This window comes from Centrocercus urophasianus, unplaced genomic scaffold (genome assembly GCF_019232065.1).
Source record: "Centrocercus urophasianus isolate 14NV4802_14NV808 unplaced genomic scaffold, USGS_Curo_1.0 seq_16, whole genome shotgun sequence".
NCBI classification, from domain to species: domain Eukaryota; kingdom Metazoa; phylum Chordata; class Aves; order Galliformes; family Phasianidae; genus Centrocercus; species Centrocercus urophasianus.
In genome coordinates, this window is record NW_024884711.1 from 29,127,435 (window position 1) to 29,146,637 (window position 19,203).

The 19,203-nt window shown below is 37.5% G+C and overlaps 1 protein-coding gene across 2 annotated transcripts; it reads left to right on the forward strand.

Annotated features, from left to right (window-relative positions):
- The first annotated feature begins 481 nt into the window (after nucleotides 1-481).
- Nucleotides 482-15,230, forward strand: ARL5B (ADP ribosylation factor like GTPase 5B). 2 transcript variants are annotated; one of them, XM_042817060.1, is made up of 6 exons: nucleotides 482-610; nucleotides 7,390-7,450; nucleotides 8,763-8,910; nucleotides 10,362-10,445; nucleotides 12,082-12,233; nucleotides 13,331-15,230. In XM_042817060.1, exons 1-6 carry the CDS (start codon nucleotides 565-567, stop codon nucleotides 13,377-13,379), a joined length of 540 nt encoding a protein of 179 aa, XP_042672994.1. In that variant the 5' UTR covers nucleotides 482-564; the 3' UTR covers nucleotides 13,380-15,230. The 2 variants fall into 2 exon arrangements, with proteins under 2 accessions (XP_042672994.1, XP_042672995.1); XM_042817061.1 differs by having other exon boundaries at nucleotides 502-547.
- Nucleotides 15,231-19,203: the final 3,973 nt, after the last annotated feature.

Below are 19,203 nucleotides of genomic sequence, written 5' to 3' on the forward strand. Positions count from 1 at the left end.
AAGTCCCGCCCCCGCGTCCGAGATGATTGGTTGGAGACAGACAGGGCGGTGGCGGTCCGGCTGTTACCATGGCAACCGCAGGGGCGGCGGCCCTCCCGCTAGATGCGACGGGTGGGGCAGCGCTGCGGGCAGTGAGCCCACGTGTAGTACTGGCGAATAAACTCATCCCACACAACGGTGCCCACAGCCCCATCATTTCTCACTGCTTTATTCCATAGGAAAGAAAACCTTTACAGCCATCGGGCCCTCCGGCAGCAGTGAAGGGCGAGCGCGGCGCACACGCCTTGGGGCCGGGGACCCGGCTTAGAGACGCTCCAGCGCGGCCTAGCGGGGCCTCACGGCACGGCCACCACCTGCGGGGGCGTACGTGATGACGCAGACGGTGACGCAGCGCGGCGGCCGCGTGGGAGTCGGGGCGGCCCCCGGCCAGGGGCGGGGCCTCGCTCGTGCCCGCCCCTTCAACCGTCCGCCCGCCCCCCCGTCGTCGCGTTTGCCTGGTGCTGCCGCTGTGCTCTCCGTCGCCTCTCTGGGCTCCGAGCGTCGCGAGGTGAGCCTGGGCCAGGCATGGGCCTGATCTTCGCCAAGCTGTGGAGTCTCTTTGGGAACCAAGGTGGGCGCCGGGCTGGCTCCGGGAGACGCGGTGGGGCTGAGCGTGGGCGCGGAGCGCTGGGGAGGTGAGGGGCTGCGGGCGGGGGGGGTTCGTCTTGCGGCGGGTTTCCCTGGGGACGCGTCCGGACAGAACTCGGGCTTCGCCCTGTGCAGCGCTCTGGGCGCTGGCTGTGCTGTGCTTCGCCGTCCGCGCCGCTTTGTTTCTCGGTTTGTTTCTCGCTCTCCTGGGCTGCTCGCGGCAGCGCTGGAAGACAGCGGGGCCTGCAGGGTGCCCGGAGCCGCGAGTCGGAGCCGGCCGTTGCCTCCCGATATCCGTTCTAACCGAGAGAGCGGCTGCCGCTTTAGTGGGCGATCGGGGCTGCGTTTCTAAACTGAAGTCTGCTACTGAAATCACGGTGTCTTTATTTTTAGTTTGGAGGAAAAAAAAAAAAAAAAAAAAAAAAAACAAAAAAAAAAACCAACAAACTTGCTTTGGGTCCTTTGAGGTGAAGTTCTGTTTGAGTTTTGGCAAAAGCCGCTAGTTGAATGCGTTCAATGACCCAAGAAAATCACTTCTCATGCCAAGAATGAAAAGAGCGTCGGGGACAGCTTTCTCCCTAATGCACCCAAATGCTTTGTGCTCTGTGTTCAGCTTTGATGTTCAGAACTTGGAGCCGCCACTGCCTTCAGCTCAGTTATCACGAAAACAAAATTTGTTATGGTATCTATTTGTTTTCAAGAATCTTGCTTACCTCGCCCTCTTTGGTTAGAGAATAAAATACTTAACGCAGTTTGTTCTCTGTATTGATTTTCCTTGAGGCCCCGAGTTTGGAGCAGCCAAAATGATGATGTTATTGCTCTGCTATCAGGTTTCAAAACATGTGCTCCATTCCCATTTTCAATTTACTACACTCCTACTTCAGAAATTGCAACACTTTTGTTGTCGTTGTCTTCCACATCTCACTCTTTTGCCAAAACAGTTTCGCAAGGTTCACCTTGTATCCCTTTAATAGTCGTATCACCATGAGTGAATGTATTCTGTTCTGATTCTGCAAATAGCTGAGGCAGCCTCAGCATGCAGACTTTTTAATATCTGTCTGCCAAACTGTCTTCCCATGGCAGGGAGCAGGAAGACGTTCCAAGCCATTTATCTCTCCCATCCCTTAATGTTGATCCTGAAGACTGCAAATGGAGTTTTATAAATGAATATTTTACTTTTACTTGAAGATTATTTTTTTTTTATCTGAACTGGAAAACCCATTTGAAAAAATTCAAGGTATCCTCCCTTAGCCCCCTTTAGGTCTCCACAAAGCTCTTAAATATTCCCTTGTTTTTTTTGTTTTTTTTTGGTTTTTTTTGTTTTGTTTTGTTTTTTAATTAAATACTGTGATTTGCTGCTCCCTTCCCTCAAGGACTCCACCAGGATGTGCAGAGAGCTAATTAGAAGTGGCTCTTACTGTTGATCCTTATTGTCCCCTATGATGGCAATACTTATCCTCAGGAAGAGAATAAGAGTTGCTGCTCCATTGTTTTGGTTTCTTTCTTTGTTAGTATGTGATGACGTCCATTTCATTTGTGAGGGGGGGGAAAGTCTTTGTATATTAATTCCTGAAAGGAAAGCAGTTCTTAATACATTAAAATATTTTAACCATTAATATGGTAGTTACAATGGGTGAGTCACTACTGTGAAATCCTTACCTTTTGGCTTTTATCCCAATGGGAGGTTTATGGGTTTTCTTCATGTTTTGTTCTCTCCATCTTCAGTCTCGCTGCAGCAAATGGAGAGTAAAGCAAGTTTTATTTTGTGATCAAAATTGAAATTTTACCCTAGAAATCTCATTGACCATAATTTTTTGACTCATCAGGTAGGGTTTTCCTCTCTAAATAGTTATCATCATTATGACTATGGAGAAAATAATAATAATAAAGATAGTAATTACTGAGTTGGATTTTGTTGCTTTTCAAGTTGTGAGCTCAGAGCATTCCTGAGTTGGCCCATGAAACTGTTGAGTATGGTCAAAATAATTACATTAGCAAATCAGAGGGACTATTCCATAGGTACAGATAAACCCAGGTGTGCGTGGAGCACAGCATTGGTTTGTCAAGGCTAGCATGGATGGTGCTAGTAGGCTGAGGCAGCAGATACTGGCAAAATGCAGACAAAATAAAGATTTAGCAAGTGTCATCTGGCTTCCTTCAAGTGGAGAACGGTGGAGGAGGAATGCTAAAGTGCTAGAAGATGTGTACAGGAAGTCATGGGCATTTCATTCCAGTATTAATTATGCACTGCAGCTTTGCTTTATGTAAAGGTGTATTGTAGCTGCGCTGAAAATGCCAAATCTAAAAGGTTTTTGATCAATAATTTCTAGACAGCTAAATGCAATGAAGAATTATCAAGCGGTGAATTAATGCTGATAATTTCTGTGGAGAATATCTGTAAGTCACTTTCTCAAAAGTTTTAATCTTAGAATGCTAACATATAACATACTGGTATACAAAAAAGACAGGAATCTCCTGGAAAGAGTCCAGTGGAGGGCCACAAAGATGATAAAGGGTCTGGAGTAACTCTCTTGAGAGGAGAGGGTGAGCAACCTGGGTCTGTTAGCCTTGAGAAAAGAAGCCTCAGGATCTGATCAATGTGTATAAATGTCTAAGGTGTGGGAGACAAAGGGATGAGGGCAGGGCCTTATCAGTGGTGTGTGGTGATAGGATGAAGGGAAATGGCCACGAACTGAACGTGAACCATAGGGAGTTCTGCACAAATGTGCATAAGAACTTCTTCACGAAAGGGTGATGGAGCACTGGAATGGGCTGCCCAGAGAGATTGTGGAGTCTCCTTCTCTGGAGAGGTTCAGTGCCCACCTGGGTGCCTACCTGTGCAGCCTGGTCTGGGGAGCCTGCTTTGGCAAAGGAGTCAGACTTGTCGATCTCGATTTAATTGTGCAAATATGTTTAGAAGTATTTGTTTCAGTTTGAGTGTCGAGTAGCCTTTGAACAATGGCATCACTTTCTACTTTTATTTTTTTAATTTGCCTGGATGATAGTAATAGCGGTCAAAACTGTTCCATGGCCTTATTTAATCTTGTTTTCTGGTCTTCGTGCTTTTTCAGTACGTAATGGCTTTTAATCAAGTCGGAATTAAATGATGTGAACTGGTATGTAGACATTTTACTTCCAAGAAAAACAATTAGTTTACAAGTAGAGGTTTAAGTTCTTTGTTCAGTGTGGCTTACTGATGGCTTCCTGATTATCTCTGTGTATTTTTGAAGTTGGCAAAAAGTAAGGCTTCATGTGTTGTCCCCTGCAGCCATTTCGAGTCTGGTTATAAATTATTTTATGTTCAGGTTGAACTTTTAGCATTTAATTTTAAAATAAATAAAGGCATATATAAGAAAATCGCTTCAGAAATTACATTCTTACGCAGTGATTCAGTACTCAAATAAGGCAGTCTGCTAAGCAACATGTAGTATGAATTAGTGGTGGAATGACACTTACTGCCTTCATGTAAACAGAGCGGGGAAAAACTTCATGATTAACTTATTCTACCAATGCTCTTTGTGTAACTCCTTAATGAAATTATAAAGAAAAAACGAAAGTGAATGCCAGCAGCCAAGTTCTCCTTTCCCAGAACCTTTTTGTGGATGTATGGCCGATGCAGTTCTTTAAAAAGTGCACAGGTTTGTATTTTAAATGTTTTGAATGATAGCTGTTCAGAATACTGTTAGAATAAATGCTGTGACTGTTAAACAAGTAAAGAAAAACTGCCGTAAGAAAAATAATGGTAGGCTCAAAATCAAGGTGATGAACTTCCATAACTCCACGGGTTACTTCGTCTATGCTTGCTGCCAGTCTCCATACTCCACAGTTGGGTTAGCAGAGACCTTTATCTGAAAAAAAACAAATGGATTTTGATTCTGGTGACTGTTGAAGGTTGCTCACGGTTTTTCTTAACATGTATTTTAATAAGTCTGGAAATACAAATTGTATTAAGTTGGGTTATATAAGACACTAAGGAAGCTTTTAGTTAGTGTGGAGAAATCTGTCTTGTATTGAGAAGACTTTAAAGTGTAGTACAGTTCTGTTCCTTCTGCCTTCTCTTTCTTACACAAACTTATGTCTACCTTCTGTCTTCAGCTTTGAAGCTTTTAACATCATTTTTCTTATCAACTGGATGTGCTGTTTTTGTCTCACAACCTGATAACTATCAGTATTCTTTCACTTCTTCATTTGGATATATTGGAAGAAAAGATTCTTGCCCATCACTAAAGAAATCAGGGGTTTGTAGGTTTGGGGTTTTTTGTTTGTTTGTTTTGTTTGTTTTTCAATTTAGGAAGATCTAAAACTATGATAACTGAATCTTCAGATTTGAATCCCTTGATGAAACCCTTCTACGGAATAATATTTAAGAATATATTTAGGAATATTTATCAGTAATATTTTGAAGAAAAGAACATATGTCTTTTTTTTTCTGATATCTGCAAGATCATCCCCACTTTTTTTTTCTGATATCTGCAAGATCATCCCCACTTTCATGTCACATTGTAATAATAAGTCAGTCTCACAGCAGTTTTTTAATGGTATTACATATGTATACTGTTTTAAACAAGCACCCAGGAAAGGTTGAATTCTTGAGGTACTTTTAAGCAGTAGTCTAGTAATGTCTCTCATGTGTTTACTTACTTTTTCTATTCATTCCTATTACACTTTTTTCCTGTTTGTGTTTTTTTTTTTTACCTCATTTATGAAGAATCTGCTCTTGTGCTCTAGTAACTGCCTTATTAATTTTATTCTCCCAATTGCCACGACCATAATGGACTGGGAAGATATTATGGCTATGGTCCTAACTGTGTTTGAATATCAGCCAGTGCAAGGGAAAAGCCTGGGTTAGTTTTTAAGTGCAGAACACAGAGTAGAAATCACTGCCTGTGATTTACATCATAATCAACCTTTTTCTTACATAAGGAATCTGCCTTCAACTGATTGCTCTTGTAAACAAGTACTTGTTTAAAATTTTGTTCAATCTTTATAGGGCAGTTCTTAAGTTCATATCTTTTTCCTTATGTATACAAGTAAAAATTCCATAACCTAACCAAACTAGATAGAGGTTTGACTTCCCTGTATGTTTGTGATTTCCATCATCATAGATGACTATTTTGAAAGCAGTAATAAAAGATGGAGACTGCTGCTTTCATCACTTAAATTTCATCCCTACGTCATTAATTAAACACTTAGGATTTGTTTATGCATATTCAGTTACTGAATAAAATACTTCTTGACTACAGTGACACAGACAAGCTCTGCCTGTTGTCATCCCCTCCTTTAGTACTGAACCGTTTACCCATGTTCCCTCCCCCCCAAATCTGCCATTAGTGTTGAACCGTTTACCAATCAGTGGCTTTCAGAAAACTCATTTGAATGGTGAACGGTTAAAAGAATTTATTTTTTTCCTTACTTTAAATAGCGTGGTAGTGCTTTGTCTAATGTTTCTGATGTTCATTCCTAAGCATGGCTCTGCATTCCATTGCAAAGCTGGAAAGAGCAGAGAGAACACCAAACTGGAATTGTTTTGTTTTTTTCCTCCTTGAAAATAATGCAAACAGGGCATTGCAGAAGTAGCATTGATAGTCTACTAGGCTACAGGTGAAAACATGGTCAGTTTTAATCAACAGAAGCATATTTCTGTGCTAAACTTTGAAAGCCCTTTAAATGTAACCGAATTTGAAAGAGAAGACAGTCTAGTTACATTGAATGATTTATTAGGCTTGAAAGCAGAGAGGCTTTCATACTATTTCTGCGTTGAGGAAGGTGGTTAATTAGTGGTGTCTCTACTTAAGTGGATAAAAGAATTACTGGACTTCAGGCCAGGAAAAGTTATTTCCTTAGGATACGTTGGCAGGATGCAGCAGAAGGGAAATTAGTACAGGGAAATAGGTAATACTTGTTGGAGTATATCTCATAGGAAAAAAAAAAAATCTAAAGACTGTTCACAAGTTTGTTTTTATTTTTACTAGTTTTCCATATGTTATATTTGTAACCTCTCTATTCTCAAGTGCTTTGGTTTTTATCAACAAGCAGATCAGTATCTTCTAACTTCAGATGTGTATCAAAAAAAATCACATCGTAATTGGCTGTCGTTGTATTTGAAATTCTAAAAAGGAGTACGAAGAATATGTTCTGGAGTTCTCTGTTTCCCCTGTGCCAGGGACATCCAATGTTATCTAAGGAGAACTTTTCAGAGTTGCAGTGCTGGAAATTGGGATTTATTGAAAATACAGCTTCCTCCTTTTACCATGCAAATGGTAGCGGTTCCTTAACTATTGGCTGCTGTTAAGCCTTATGACTTAGACTGTGTTTGCAGCAATCTTTGGATGCGCTTTGCGTGACTGAGGAGCAGCAGACTCATCCATGCTCTGGAAAACTAGCTCTTGGTAAATTCTCAGTAACTTTAGGTGGTTTGACTGTGTTGAATTACGAGTGTTAATATGGATGTTTCTTTCAAGTGAATGTTTTTATTTCTATTTATCTTTCTAAAATGGATATATTTTTAAATGAAGTAACCGTACGGGTAAGCATTCCTTATGAAGGAAAGCCGTATGAAGGCTTCCAATGCTGATTTGTCCTTAAGCTGTACTCCCCAGAAGGTAGTTTTGGTTATATTTTTCTTTTTTTTCCCCTGGAGGCTGTGTAGGCTATTGAACTTGGGCAAAAGTGCTGTTGCTTTCTCAATTGAGGAAAAAGTGATTAACCAGAATTATTATTATTTCCACTAGTTCATTCTTGTCTTTCTTTCCTTATACACAGAGCATAAAGTAATCATAGTGGGGCTTGATAATGCTGGAAAGACAACCATTCTTTACCAGTTGTAAGTATACATACTGTTGGTGGGCTGTATTTGTGGTAGGCTGATGGCTGGACTGGATGACCTTAGGAGTCTTTTCCAGCCTTAATGATTCTATCATTCAGATTTGTTATTCTGCTTACATGTTAGTATTTGTCACTAATTTAATGTTGAATATTCCATTTTGCAACCTACCAGAATCTCTAGGGCTGTGCTAAATCACATGCTAAGTGGCATTAGTTGTTCTGAACATGCTTGGTTTGACATCCAAAGTGAAGGAACTGCAGTGTTTTTACAATGAATTATAAATTAATTATTGTTAATTAGTTATTAAAATTATATATGCAAACGACTTGCAAATTCCCTTGATATCAAAGCCTGTTTTTATTACTAAGAATTGAAAAAAAAATAATAATCCTGTGGCCACGAAATGCAGAGAATTTGATTTTTAAATTAATGAGAGTTGTAGCCACCCTGCATAATCCATGAATGTTTCCAAATGTTTCCTGTATGCAATGTCTAAGACTTGTGATGGAAGATTTCCTAATAATAGTATTTCATTGCACTTGGGTCCTACTATAAACTTTTTCAATAGCATCACTGCACTGTGTTGTATCACTCCCAAATCTTGCCAGCCTTGCAGGAATATCTGTGATAAATCCAAGGATATTGACAGGAACCTGGTTGCTGTTGGTGACTGCAGATAAGGGGAAGTACATAATGAATTGGCTATCCGTATGTTTGGGTATGAAGGCAACAGAGGATACCTTTTAAAAGATAAAACAAAAAAAGCCCCTTCCTATGTCCTTTGCCAAAGCTTGAAGGTAGAACTGAGAAATTCTCAGCTAAGAAACCAGGGGATGCTGGTCTGAGGTCAGGTTGTGAAGTTGAGTGCTTTGATTACACTGTATTTTGATTTGTACTTTGCACAATTGAATGTTCTTTTTATTTGCGATCTTCAGAAATCACAACTCCTTTTGAAACATGCATTTTAAGAACCCAGTAGTGTCTTTTTAATGAGAGAGCACTGTTAAATTGCAGATGCATCTGCATTTGTTACAAGGCTTTTAACGTGCTTACTTTCCATTGCTGGTATCTGTAGTGTGATACAAAAACAAGACAAGAATTTTGTCAACCATAGTCTCCAAGCTAAATTCACATTTAACTAATCTTTTTACTTCATTACCATAAGAATGTGAATGTGTAACTTGAAAAATTCCTAGTCTTTCAACTTCTTTATTGAAGTTAGAAATGCTTTTGCAACATATTTCTTGTTATTGACAAGTCTTGTGAATTTTACTGACTGGTCCTTATGATGTGCTGTTGTTTCCTTTAGCTTAATGAACGAAGTGGTTCATACTTCTCCAACCATAGGAAGCAATGTAGAAGAAATAGTGGTGAAAAATACCCATTTCTTAATGTGGGATATTGGAGGACAAGAATCGTTAAGGTCATCATGGAATACCTACTATTCAAACACGGAGGTATGAAAAGCTTCTTTGAAATACGCAGATTCGGTACATTTGTTTAAAATTATGGGTTTTTTTAACTAGAAATACTGATAGTTTTTATGAAGTTTGTAGCTGTATTGTTTTTATCTTTTTAAGAAGAAACAAATCCGCAAACCGTGATGTGTTTCCGAAATGAAGCCAATTTCCTCGTAACATTTTACGTTCTAGGCAATATAATGACCTTAAATGAAGTTAAAAATTAAATTGAGGTCTTAAGTGTTCGTTTCAAGTGGATTATAAAGCAAATTCTACTATGTACTTTATAAAATTCAGTGAGGATTGCAGTAGTTAACCTAAATTCAGTACATCAGGTCTGAAAAGCTTTTGAGGTAATAATAATTAAGGATAATGAACAAAACTCTCATCTAGGCAGCAGAATTTAGAAAGTATCAGCTTGTGGCTTTTATTCAAAGGAAAGGAGATCCTAGCTGTGTAGAAGTCACAAGGTACTGGTAATGCACCATGGTTTGAAAGAATTTACCAATGGCCAAAATGTTACAAATGCAATATTTGTTCACTGAATGTGAACACTGAATTGTGTATGGATGTTGCATAATGTATACAAAATATTTAAGAGAACATTACTGACTGTCACAGTCTTTTATTTTTTTTTTTTTTTTTTTTTTTTTTTTTTTCTATTATAAGGCTGTGAACTAGAAGGAATAGAGAAAGTGAGATTAAAGAGTAACTTTCACACTAGTGAGAATTGCCTCCCATGGTAAATCTTGTGTGTAGTAGTGTTTCAGGAAGTGCCTGGCCACGTGAATGCCTGGCAAGCATAAAAAGGGTAAAATCACTGCCATAGCTGTCTCTGAGTACCTAACTACAAGGTGCTAAGTTGTAAGAAGCTAACTTAATAAGGTTAAGGTATTGTGCAATAACATCATGCAGAACCCTCCAGGTAAATAGTTTTCTTGAGGTCTGCTGTACAATTCTGAAATAACTTTTTTTTTTAATTCATGTGAGTTATATAGTGGTGAATTGCTAAAAGTTCTTTCAAAATAAAGATTTTTTTGTTGTTGTTTTTCTGAGCATGCCAGTAGTAGTGGGCAGGAATAGCTGTTTTCATTTTCAGGTCATCCAGATTGTAAGAGTGATCCATGATCTGTAGGATCCAATATCTCCTTTTGGTACCTGCACCACTATTTTGCTTATGATGCAGGGACTGAAAATCCAACAGGAAGATTTAACTGCAGTACACAGAAATAGATCTTAATGGCAGTGCTGAAATGCAGTCAGTCTCTGTGTATGATTCCTGGGGCTCTAGTGAAAGACTGTAACAGTGAACCTCTTGTTCTATTTTCTAACATGTTCAGAAAGTCCACTTCTGTGTCATGTAGAAAGACCTGTGGTAATGGTCTCTTGAAAACATGATTTCTGTAACTTAGACTTTGTCCTTATGTTTTATGGTATTTTTTCCTTAGTTCATCATTCTCGTTGTTGACAGCATTGACAGAGAGCGACTTTCTATTACAAAAGAAGAACTTTATAGAATGCTGGCTCATGAGGTAAGCTAGGGATTGGGACAGTTGCTTTCTTTTGTGATGAACAGTCTGATAGCATTACATGCTTCCTATGTTAACGAAAGTCAAACTGACAGAAAAATTGAGCTTTTATGTGCATGCCTGTTGGGCATGGTTTAGAACTGTATGTTAAGCATAAATAGAAAAACTGTAATGAAGCAATCTTCTAGTGTAATTGTAATGTAATTGTAATCAAGTCAGCTTTTACTTGATTATAATTCGCTCTTTGTAAATCTTGAACTTGTATCTTGAATTTTAGTTACTTCATGTTAGTGTCATTGGCTATTATTGTTCTCTACTGCTTTTTTACTTAATGGTGAAAATTAAAAAATAAATATATAGGCAATTTGATTTCTCTTGTTTTAATTCTGTTTCTTAAAATTAAGTACCATATACAATACTGTGGGAACATTCAGTTTTCTTCTGAATTATTTTATTTGTAGCTTTATGTTATATTGGGGTTTCTGTTTAGGAATATATTGGATTAGGCAAAATACATTAAAACCTCCAGTAATCACACTCTAGCTGACTTAGGGTTGTTTTAAAATCTTAAATATCTTTGTAGAAAAAGTATTTGGTGCAGTGCAAAGGAGCCATTGAGTTAATTTCTCTAGGAGATTTGCAGTGTTTCAAATAAACTTGGAAGTAAAAACTCTTTCATGTAGTTTGAATCTGGACAAGGAGCAAATATTTTACCTAAAAAGGTGGAAAGATGGCTTTTTGGGATGAAACTTAAATTGTAATTCACTAGTTACTACTGTTGTAAGGTATCAGATTGTCATCTGTCATCTCCTGGAAATTATCAGTAGGACTCGATTGTAATGAAGTCGACTTGTAATAGTGAATTTTCATCTTTAGACCATGTACATTTTTGTTTTTCTATTGATGGAAAAATTATCTTGAAACTTTAAGACATATCTAAATATGGTAAACACTTGTAATTGATGCTACCAGCTGCCTGCATATTATGTTATTTTTCACTTCTTTGCTCCTAAACCTGAGCATCTCCAGCTCTTGTTTCATTGCTTTGTGGAATCCTAATTTCCATACAGGGGCAAACAATTTTTTATTAACTTCTGGGTTTTTTTTTGTTGTTGTTGTTGTTTTTGTTTTTCCCTAGAGCTGCAGCAGCATTATTAGAAATCTCTTTGAAACAGTAGAATTTTAAAAGTAGTTAACTTAGTTTTTTAAGTTGTTACTTTTTGTTTACCAGCACAGAACCTGTTTAATGAAGTGGAAACTGATTTCAAGGAAATGATATCTAGCATTTTCTGTTTGAATAGCATATGATATAGATTTTAGGATGTTTATCTGGTGATAATTCTACTGTCTGGATGATGTGGAGCTCTGCAAAATGCATGTTAGCAAGACTCCATTTAATTAATTTATGAACAAAAGCAAAAGGGTGGCAATATTACGCATGATGATTTGATTTCCTGTGCTGGAAAATACCTCAAAATAAATTGTTTTCTTCAGTAATGTAATCAATTTCTAATGCTGTAAGCCTGTTGTAACAGCATGGTACTATGTAACTGTAGCTTGAATGCAGTTCTTCTGAGAAATATAGTTAACACTGTAGCTTGTTAGTATAACAATTGTGTATATTCTAAATTACTTTCAGGATTTACGGAAGGCTGCAGTTCTCATCTTTGCAAACAAGCAGGACATGAAAGGTTGCATGACAGCTGCTGAGATATCTACATACCTCACCCTTAGCTCCATAAAGGATCACCCATGGCACATTCAGTCTTGTTGTGCTTTGACAGGAGAAGGGTAAATTTTTACTATTTAAGTACACATAACATATGTGATAAATGGGGTCACTGATTTTTTTCATCTTGATTTTTAAGGTAGTTTACTAACATTTAATACTTGAAGTCTTTTCAGCTGCGTTGTACAGTCTTTAAAGCTGTGTGATCTTGTGGCATCACAAATAGTACAACTGAGTATTGGGGAGTAGGAAGATCTTTCTCAATTCTGGCATGAAGTATTTTCTAATGTTGTGGAGATCATTGTAAAGTCATTGGCAACTTTCATTTGTAGGATGAGATGGGCTAGTAAGAATTGACTCTTTTTGATTGAATGTTTGGATTGCATTGTTTCATTTTGAGAGTTAACTCTGCTTACTTCCTACCAGTTTTGCCAAGGTCAGTTTTGAATTGTTAACATATGAATTTAGATCTTTGAACATGCTGCTGTTCAGGAAAAGAGAAATTTTTGAACAGCAGTTTAGAAACACTGATCATCCACACTTCTTTCTTATAAAAAATAATAAAATGAATAACTAGAATTTCTCTAGAATAACTAGACTGTGACAGTAGCAATGCCAACTCATTTAAAAAAAAAATCCAGTTAGTTCACTAGCTGGAATTCTCTTCAGAATCTGGGAGAGATCTAATCTAGGGATACATTTGGAAATGCAGATTGAGAGAGAAGGCAGGTTAGATCCCATGCAATCCTGGTGTTCAATAAAAACTAGCTTACAGTTTTGTATGGAGCTGTTGAATTCTTAATGCACTGCCTTTTCTTGAACCAGTTCAGTCTGAGTAACCTACTCTTTGTCTTTTACTCCTAGTCTGAAAAGTCTGTAGTGTTCAAGGAGACAGTTTCTCATTATGTGGTCCCATATTTCTAAGTAAGTGAAAAGTAGCATCTTTTAGCTGTAGAAGAAAATAAGTGAGAGAGTGTCAAGCCTCCATAAAACAGCATGCTTGATCAACTTTTTATTGTTAATGCCTAGGAAGGCTTAGCTTTATTTATTCAGTTCATAATTCCAATTTGATTTATTTATTTTTAGTAGTTTATTTTAAGAACGCTTTTAAGATGTTGGAACAAAACCAGTACCAATATAGCGTATCTCTATCTTTCAGGTTATGCCAAGGCTTGGAGTGGATGACCTCCCGCATTGGAGTGAGATAGCTGTTTGTTTTTTTTTTATTCAAAGGAAGAGACTTCTGTTTATCCTGTGAACATGTACATTTTTCAGTACTTCTGGCTGCTGAGCCAGTGACCATGTTTAATTTATATCAGCCAATCTCCAAACTGTACTTGAATCAAGTGCAGTTGAACTGAAACAAAGTATTTTCTTAACATTTTTTAATACACTAATCTTCAACTGGATGGACATATGTGAATCTGTTTTTAAACATTTAAATTTCTCTGACTATGTATTCTAACTTTTTCAGTGATAGCTTTTTAAAATCTGTTTTTTCATTTCCAATATTTCATATTACTACTTTCTAAAAAGTTTCTATAACTTACTAACATAAAACTAGATATTTTGTTTAATAATGGCAGAAGTAGTTAGTAGGTTGACTTTACTCTGGTGTTGTTTTTAGTTTCTGAAGTTGGGCTTCTTGGAATATCAGTGGAGTTCTACCCAGCACAATGGTTAATAGTTATTAATGCCAAATTTTAAATGCTGAAGGAGTTAGTTGTAGTTAATATTAAGGCAGCTTTTAAACTGGTATATAACTTAATTTCTGCCTTAAAAAAAATCTATTATTCTCATTTTGTTTGATGAGTAGTTGTAGCTTATGATTCCTTTTTGTTTACCTGAAAATAGATCTTTGCACGGTGAATAAGTTTTCTTATTTAGTGTTGGTTTATTCATTTAGACCTTGAAAACTTTTTTTTTTTTTTTTTAAATAAACCTCTTGATAATTATATTTGGAACCATGGCAGTCAGTTTTATGTGTAGACTTGTTGTAATCTGTTAACATTTTGAATACTGTATATACATGAGCCTTACCTTTTTGGTAAGAGTGATGTTTTCCAAATGAATGTATACTCAAAAGGGAAGCCAGACACAAACAACAAAATCATGGTGCTACATCTATGGACTTCACAATGAAGCTTATCTTGACATTTATGTGAATGTTTTCAGTTTTCATTGCAGAGAAAATATATTGCCTTTTTTTTTTTTCTAATCTTATTTGTGGGAGTGGAGAACTACTTTGTGAAACTTAGGAACTGGAAGTTTAAAAGTAGAGAGCTTCCAATTAAAAAACAGGTGGCGAAAGGTTGGGCTTAATAACTCTTAATTCAACTTGAAGGTGATAGAATTAGATCTGTAAAGAGAATCTGAAACAACAGGGTTAACTAATTGAGCACATTAGGTACAAACAAAGCCCAAACCCAGAGGGAAGAAAGAGAAAAGAACAAAACTAGGCTCTCAATTACTAGTGCAATCCCACCAGCAATGAGATACATAATCTACATAAATGCTTGGCAGGCTTCCAAAGGAGATATTCTGTACTTATGCATGCCTGAACACTGCTTGGAGCCTGGTCATTAGAAACATTTCACTAATTGGCTGGAGTTCTTTAATGATAAAATGGTTTTGATAATTTCAAGAACAGTTTAAAAAGAGTTTAAAAAAAAAAAAAAAGTTTTAACTTTTGTAAATTTTCAATTTAGTCCCATTTATATTTGAACAAAGCCTTAAGAAACTTTAAAAATACCATCAAATACATTGTGCTAAAAGGAGGCTCAGAATACATCTGGAATTGGTGATTGGTTGAACAAAGTTATGTATTAGTGCTGGCTAGCAAAAGTCGCATTCAAGAGAAAGACTGTGTTGACTGTCAAGTCAAAATGTGCAGAAAACAATGTAGACCAAAACTATACTTCAGAAAAAAAAATGGAAGACAAGTTAAAGATCTGATGCTAAAGCTTCTTGCTGTGAAGTTCATGCTAACTGTTCAAATTCATGAAAGTAAGTTTTGTTCTTAAATTATAAATGAAAAAATAAACAATACTGTGAATGGGTTTCTTGTTTGGTGACTTGATTTCCTTTTGTAATTTAAATTTATTTTCAGTTTGATGTTTGTATAATTTAGGATGTAATCCTGTATATTTAGCAATTCACGGCTGGTTCTTCCTTATTAGAATTGAATTTAATTTAAAGAAGTTTTAGTTCCTTATCACTTCTTAAAGACCTTTGAATACCTTTACAGGGAAAGTAATTTTTGACAATAGCAATGAATTTTACCTAGTTTATTACAACAGTTTTCCATTTATGATATCCACTTGCCAACAGCATTGCTGCTTTTTGATGCAGAATTTTTGAGTTGGTATTCTTCATCACTTTCAGAGCCTAAAACACTGCCTACAAAGGTAAAATGTAATTTTTTAAAAATAAATTCTAATAAGGTATATTTGCAATCTGTAGTGACTGTGAACAATATGGTAGAGAAGGGAAGGAAAACTGTTCCCTCCTCAGCTGCAGAAGACCCAATGAGTATCTTAAATGGTACAAAAAGGAAATACGAAACTTTCTGTAAAACTTATTTACTGTCTACACACTTATTAACAAAACGTATGCAGTTTTTCACTGAATCATAGAATGGTTGAGGCTGTAAAGGATCTATGCTGTACATGTAACCCTACTTCCTGCCATTTAGAGGACCACCTGAAGCAGGATGCTGGGACCACATCCATGTGACTTTGAAGATCTCCAAGGACTGAGACTCTTACCATCTTTCTGTGCAACCTCTATCAGTGCTGCTGGTAATATTTTGCCTAACATAGCCATGAATAATTTTAGCCTTGTTAGCATCAACAAACTTTTGGAGGAAAAAAAAAAAAGTCAGTGCTGGGAAAGCTGCAACGTTATAAAGCAGTCCACTTTACAGTTGACTTTAACTGAACCACTTATCCATTTTAAAACAAAAATTCCGCTGTCAATCCAGTGCCCTTCTTCCCAGAGTTCACTTATGGTCTGTGTTCATTGCCTCTGGTCCTGCCACTGGTTACCACTGACAGGACTGGCTCTGTCCTCTTCGCACAAATACTTGAGGTATTTTTCCATGTCAACGAGGTCCTATTTGAGCCTCCTCTGGGCTGAATAGTCCAGTGTCTCCTCACAGGAAAGATTTTCCAATTGCTTGACCGTCTTGGTGTCCCTACATAGGACTCTGTCCATTATGTCCAGGTCTGTCCAATGTGACCTAAATTTGTTTTCAGACAGCTGGAGTCTGAGTCAGATTTCATAGGCACAAGTTCTCCTTTGACAGAGTGTGACTTCTTCATGATTACTAAGTGTATTAAGTTGAAAGGTCCTAAATGTATATTATTTCCTGAAGCATAGCCTGCCTGGCTAAACTCAGTATCTGTGTCACAGTCCCCTTTGATACCTGTCAGCACTGGCAGTTTCTAATTGTCTTATTCTAATTTCTTCTGCATAGAATTTAAAACTTGCTATCCAACATAGAACTTTTTTTTTCCTTCCAGAATGTGTGCTGTCCGAGAGCCCACAGTGACTTATACAGCTTTGTGTTATGCTGCCCTAGTTGGGTTGACACAGTGCCTTCATGCAGTTGTGGTCCCTGTTGAAGCTTCGTTCTCACTCTTTCCATCCAGATTGTTTATTTTTGGAAATTTCCTGCTGAAGTGATCGAGAGCTTTGATATTCTCAAAATAGCATTGTTTTTCTCCCCACTTGTTTAAACTGCACGTGGTAATGGGAAGAGAACATGGCCAGAGTTATGAAAAATATTTTTAGCAAAATAAAATTAATTGAAGAGTTGTTTTGTAATTTTTTTTTTTTTTTTAAGGGGAGCATTTTGCCTTCCATCCTTTCCCTGGGGCAGAATCGGGGCCAGCATCTATTGCAAATGCAGCCACTTCACAGAACATCTTCGTTGGGCACCTGCTTCCTTTTATTCCAGAAAAAGAGTTGCAGCTTTGATCCTGAGGAGACTCTCACATCAGTTCAGCTGTGGGAATATGCATCTGTGTTTGTTTTATTGAAGTGTTTGTTTTAATGTTCCCTTTCAAAGTCAGGAAAACAAATCCAAATGGAAGAGCAGAAAAAGAGCTTGCTTGGATTATTGTGTGTGTGCATTTGTGTGACTGCACTTAGCATTTTGCTGCTTTTATTCTTTCATGTTAAATTCATGTGATGACGTTTTGATGTTGAGTATTTTATATTTTGCTTTTGCTAAGGTCCTCATGTTGTCTGCACAGGTGGTGGGGGGGCATTGGTTCCAAGGTTCTGCCCTGCTTGCCATGCAGGAATGAGGATGAGGCTCTGAAAAAGTTGGTGCTTCATGATGAATGGTAGATTGGGAAGAAAGCTTTGGCACTGAGTGGAGTATTTTTAATATCAGGTGCAGTACAAGGGTGTTTTGACTAACTTTCTCAGTTTCTGGGGCCACACATATTGATCTTTTATTCCTCTTTGTATTTCCTGTTGATAATTATACACAGTTTATAGCAGTGTACATCTTACTCTCGGCGTATGCAGGGAAAATCGAAAAGCTCCTTATATAGCCAAGTAATTCTAAGAATGCGTATTTTTCTTAAAATGAGGTTTAAATTATCACCTCAGTGTTTTTGTTGTGTGTTTCACAGAAATTTACTGTAGAAATATTCATGATTAACTCAGTAGTGCTGGACTGGGCTACGTACTTCTGTATATCTGTGAAGCCAGTCTGCTGTTCCTATTGTTGTACATCAGTATGAGTCCCCTAGATGGCAGGAGAGGATGGTATAACCACGCCAAACCCTCTCTAGTTGGTAGGTTTCAGTGTGAGCATGAGGGATTTTGACAGTTCCTTGTCTAAACGGAGTGGTTGTGCAACAGCTCAGTCATGGGAACCGTGCTTATCTACAAAGGAGGGGGAAGTTGAAGCACTGCTTCAGTTGCAAAGCCTTCTGTAAGTTCTGAAGGCTTTTGAAACTCGGTTCTGTGGCTTAAAGCCATTTTGTCACTCGTCTATCATAAAAAACGCTGCGTTCTTGACATTTTCTTGTACCTCCATCTGAGAATAAAGACATTCAAAGAGTGGATATGAGTCTCAAGGTGGTACTTAGTTTTTACAATAACATCTGCATGCTGCTCCTGACTTGCACTATTTTTCTGAACTTTGATATTTATTCCTCTACAGCTCTACAAAGCTGCAAAATTACTATTCAGAAATTGCAAGGCAGATGGTAGTGGTTGACAGTGCTTTTCATCTCTATCATTTGAACCTTCACTTCTACTTCTGAAATTATGAGGATACTTTGCTGTGGGTAGCCACAATGAAGAGTCTGTATGCTTTCCTGGAGGCTTAACGCGTATGAAGGCTAAAATGAAGCTATCTGGCAGTTTTGTTGCCACTGTTAGTGGTCAGTAGAGTAACAGTGGTCTCAATGTGCAGTACCACCAACAGTGTTTCACTGTCTGCATTTCTTTTGTACCGAATGCAATGCTCACAATACCTGTGAGATGGTACTCCTTGCTATTCTGTACTACTGGTGCTAAATGATTCAGTATCTAAGTATTTTCAGCGCTCAAACAATTTAGAGAGCTAAGGAATGTGGAGCAGTACCAAGTGTTGCAAGGTTCATGAATATGTGTGAAGCATTTGAGACACATTTGTGCCTGTGATAAATTTCCTCTGAAATTCTCTGACTGTTGATTAATGAAATCGAGCTCATCTCACAGCGATTGTTCTGCGCTCATTTGCAGTTCATGGTTTACTATTTCTATGTTAGGCCTGAAGAAAAATTTAAAATCAGGTCAGTTTGTTCCAAATATATATTTTTTTCTAATTTTGGAGAGAGTGCAAATAAATTGCAATGTTAATTAGGGTAAAATAGCAAAATTACTCTCCTCTTGTCCCTTTTATACTTTTCCTTCATGATTTTGTGGAGGCTGGTATCATCATATTTCATCAAAGAACTGTATTCAATCCTCAGCTATGCTGCACATGGTCAGAATTTAAAATCATCTCCTGTAAAATACTTTGCAATC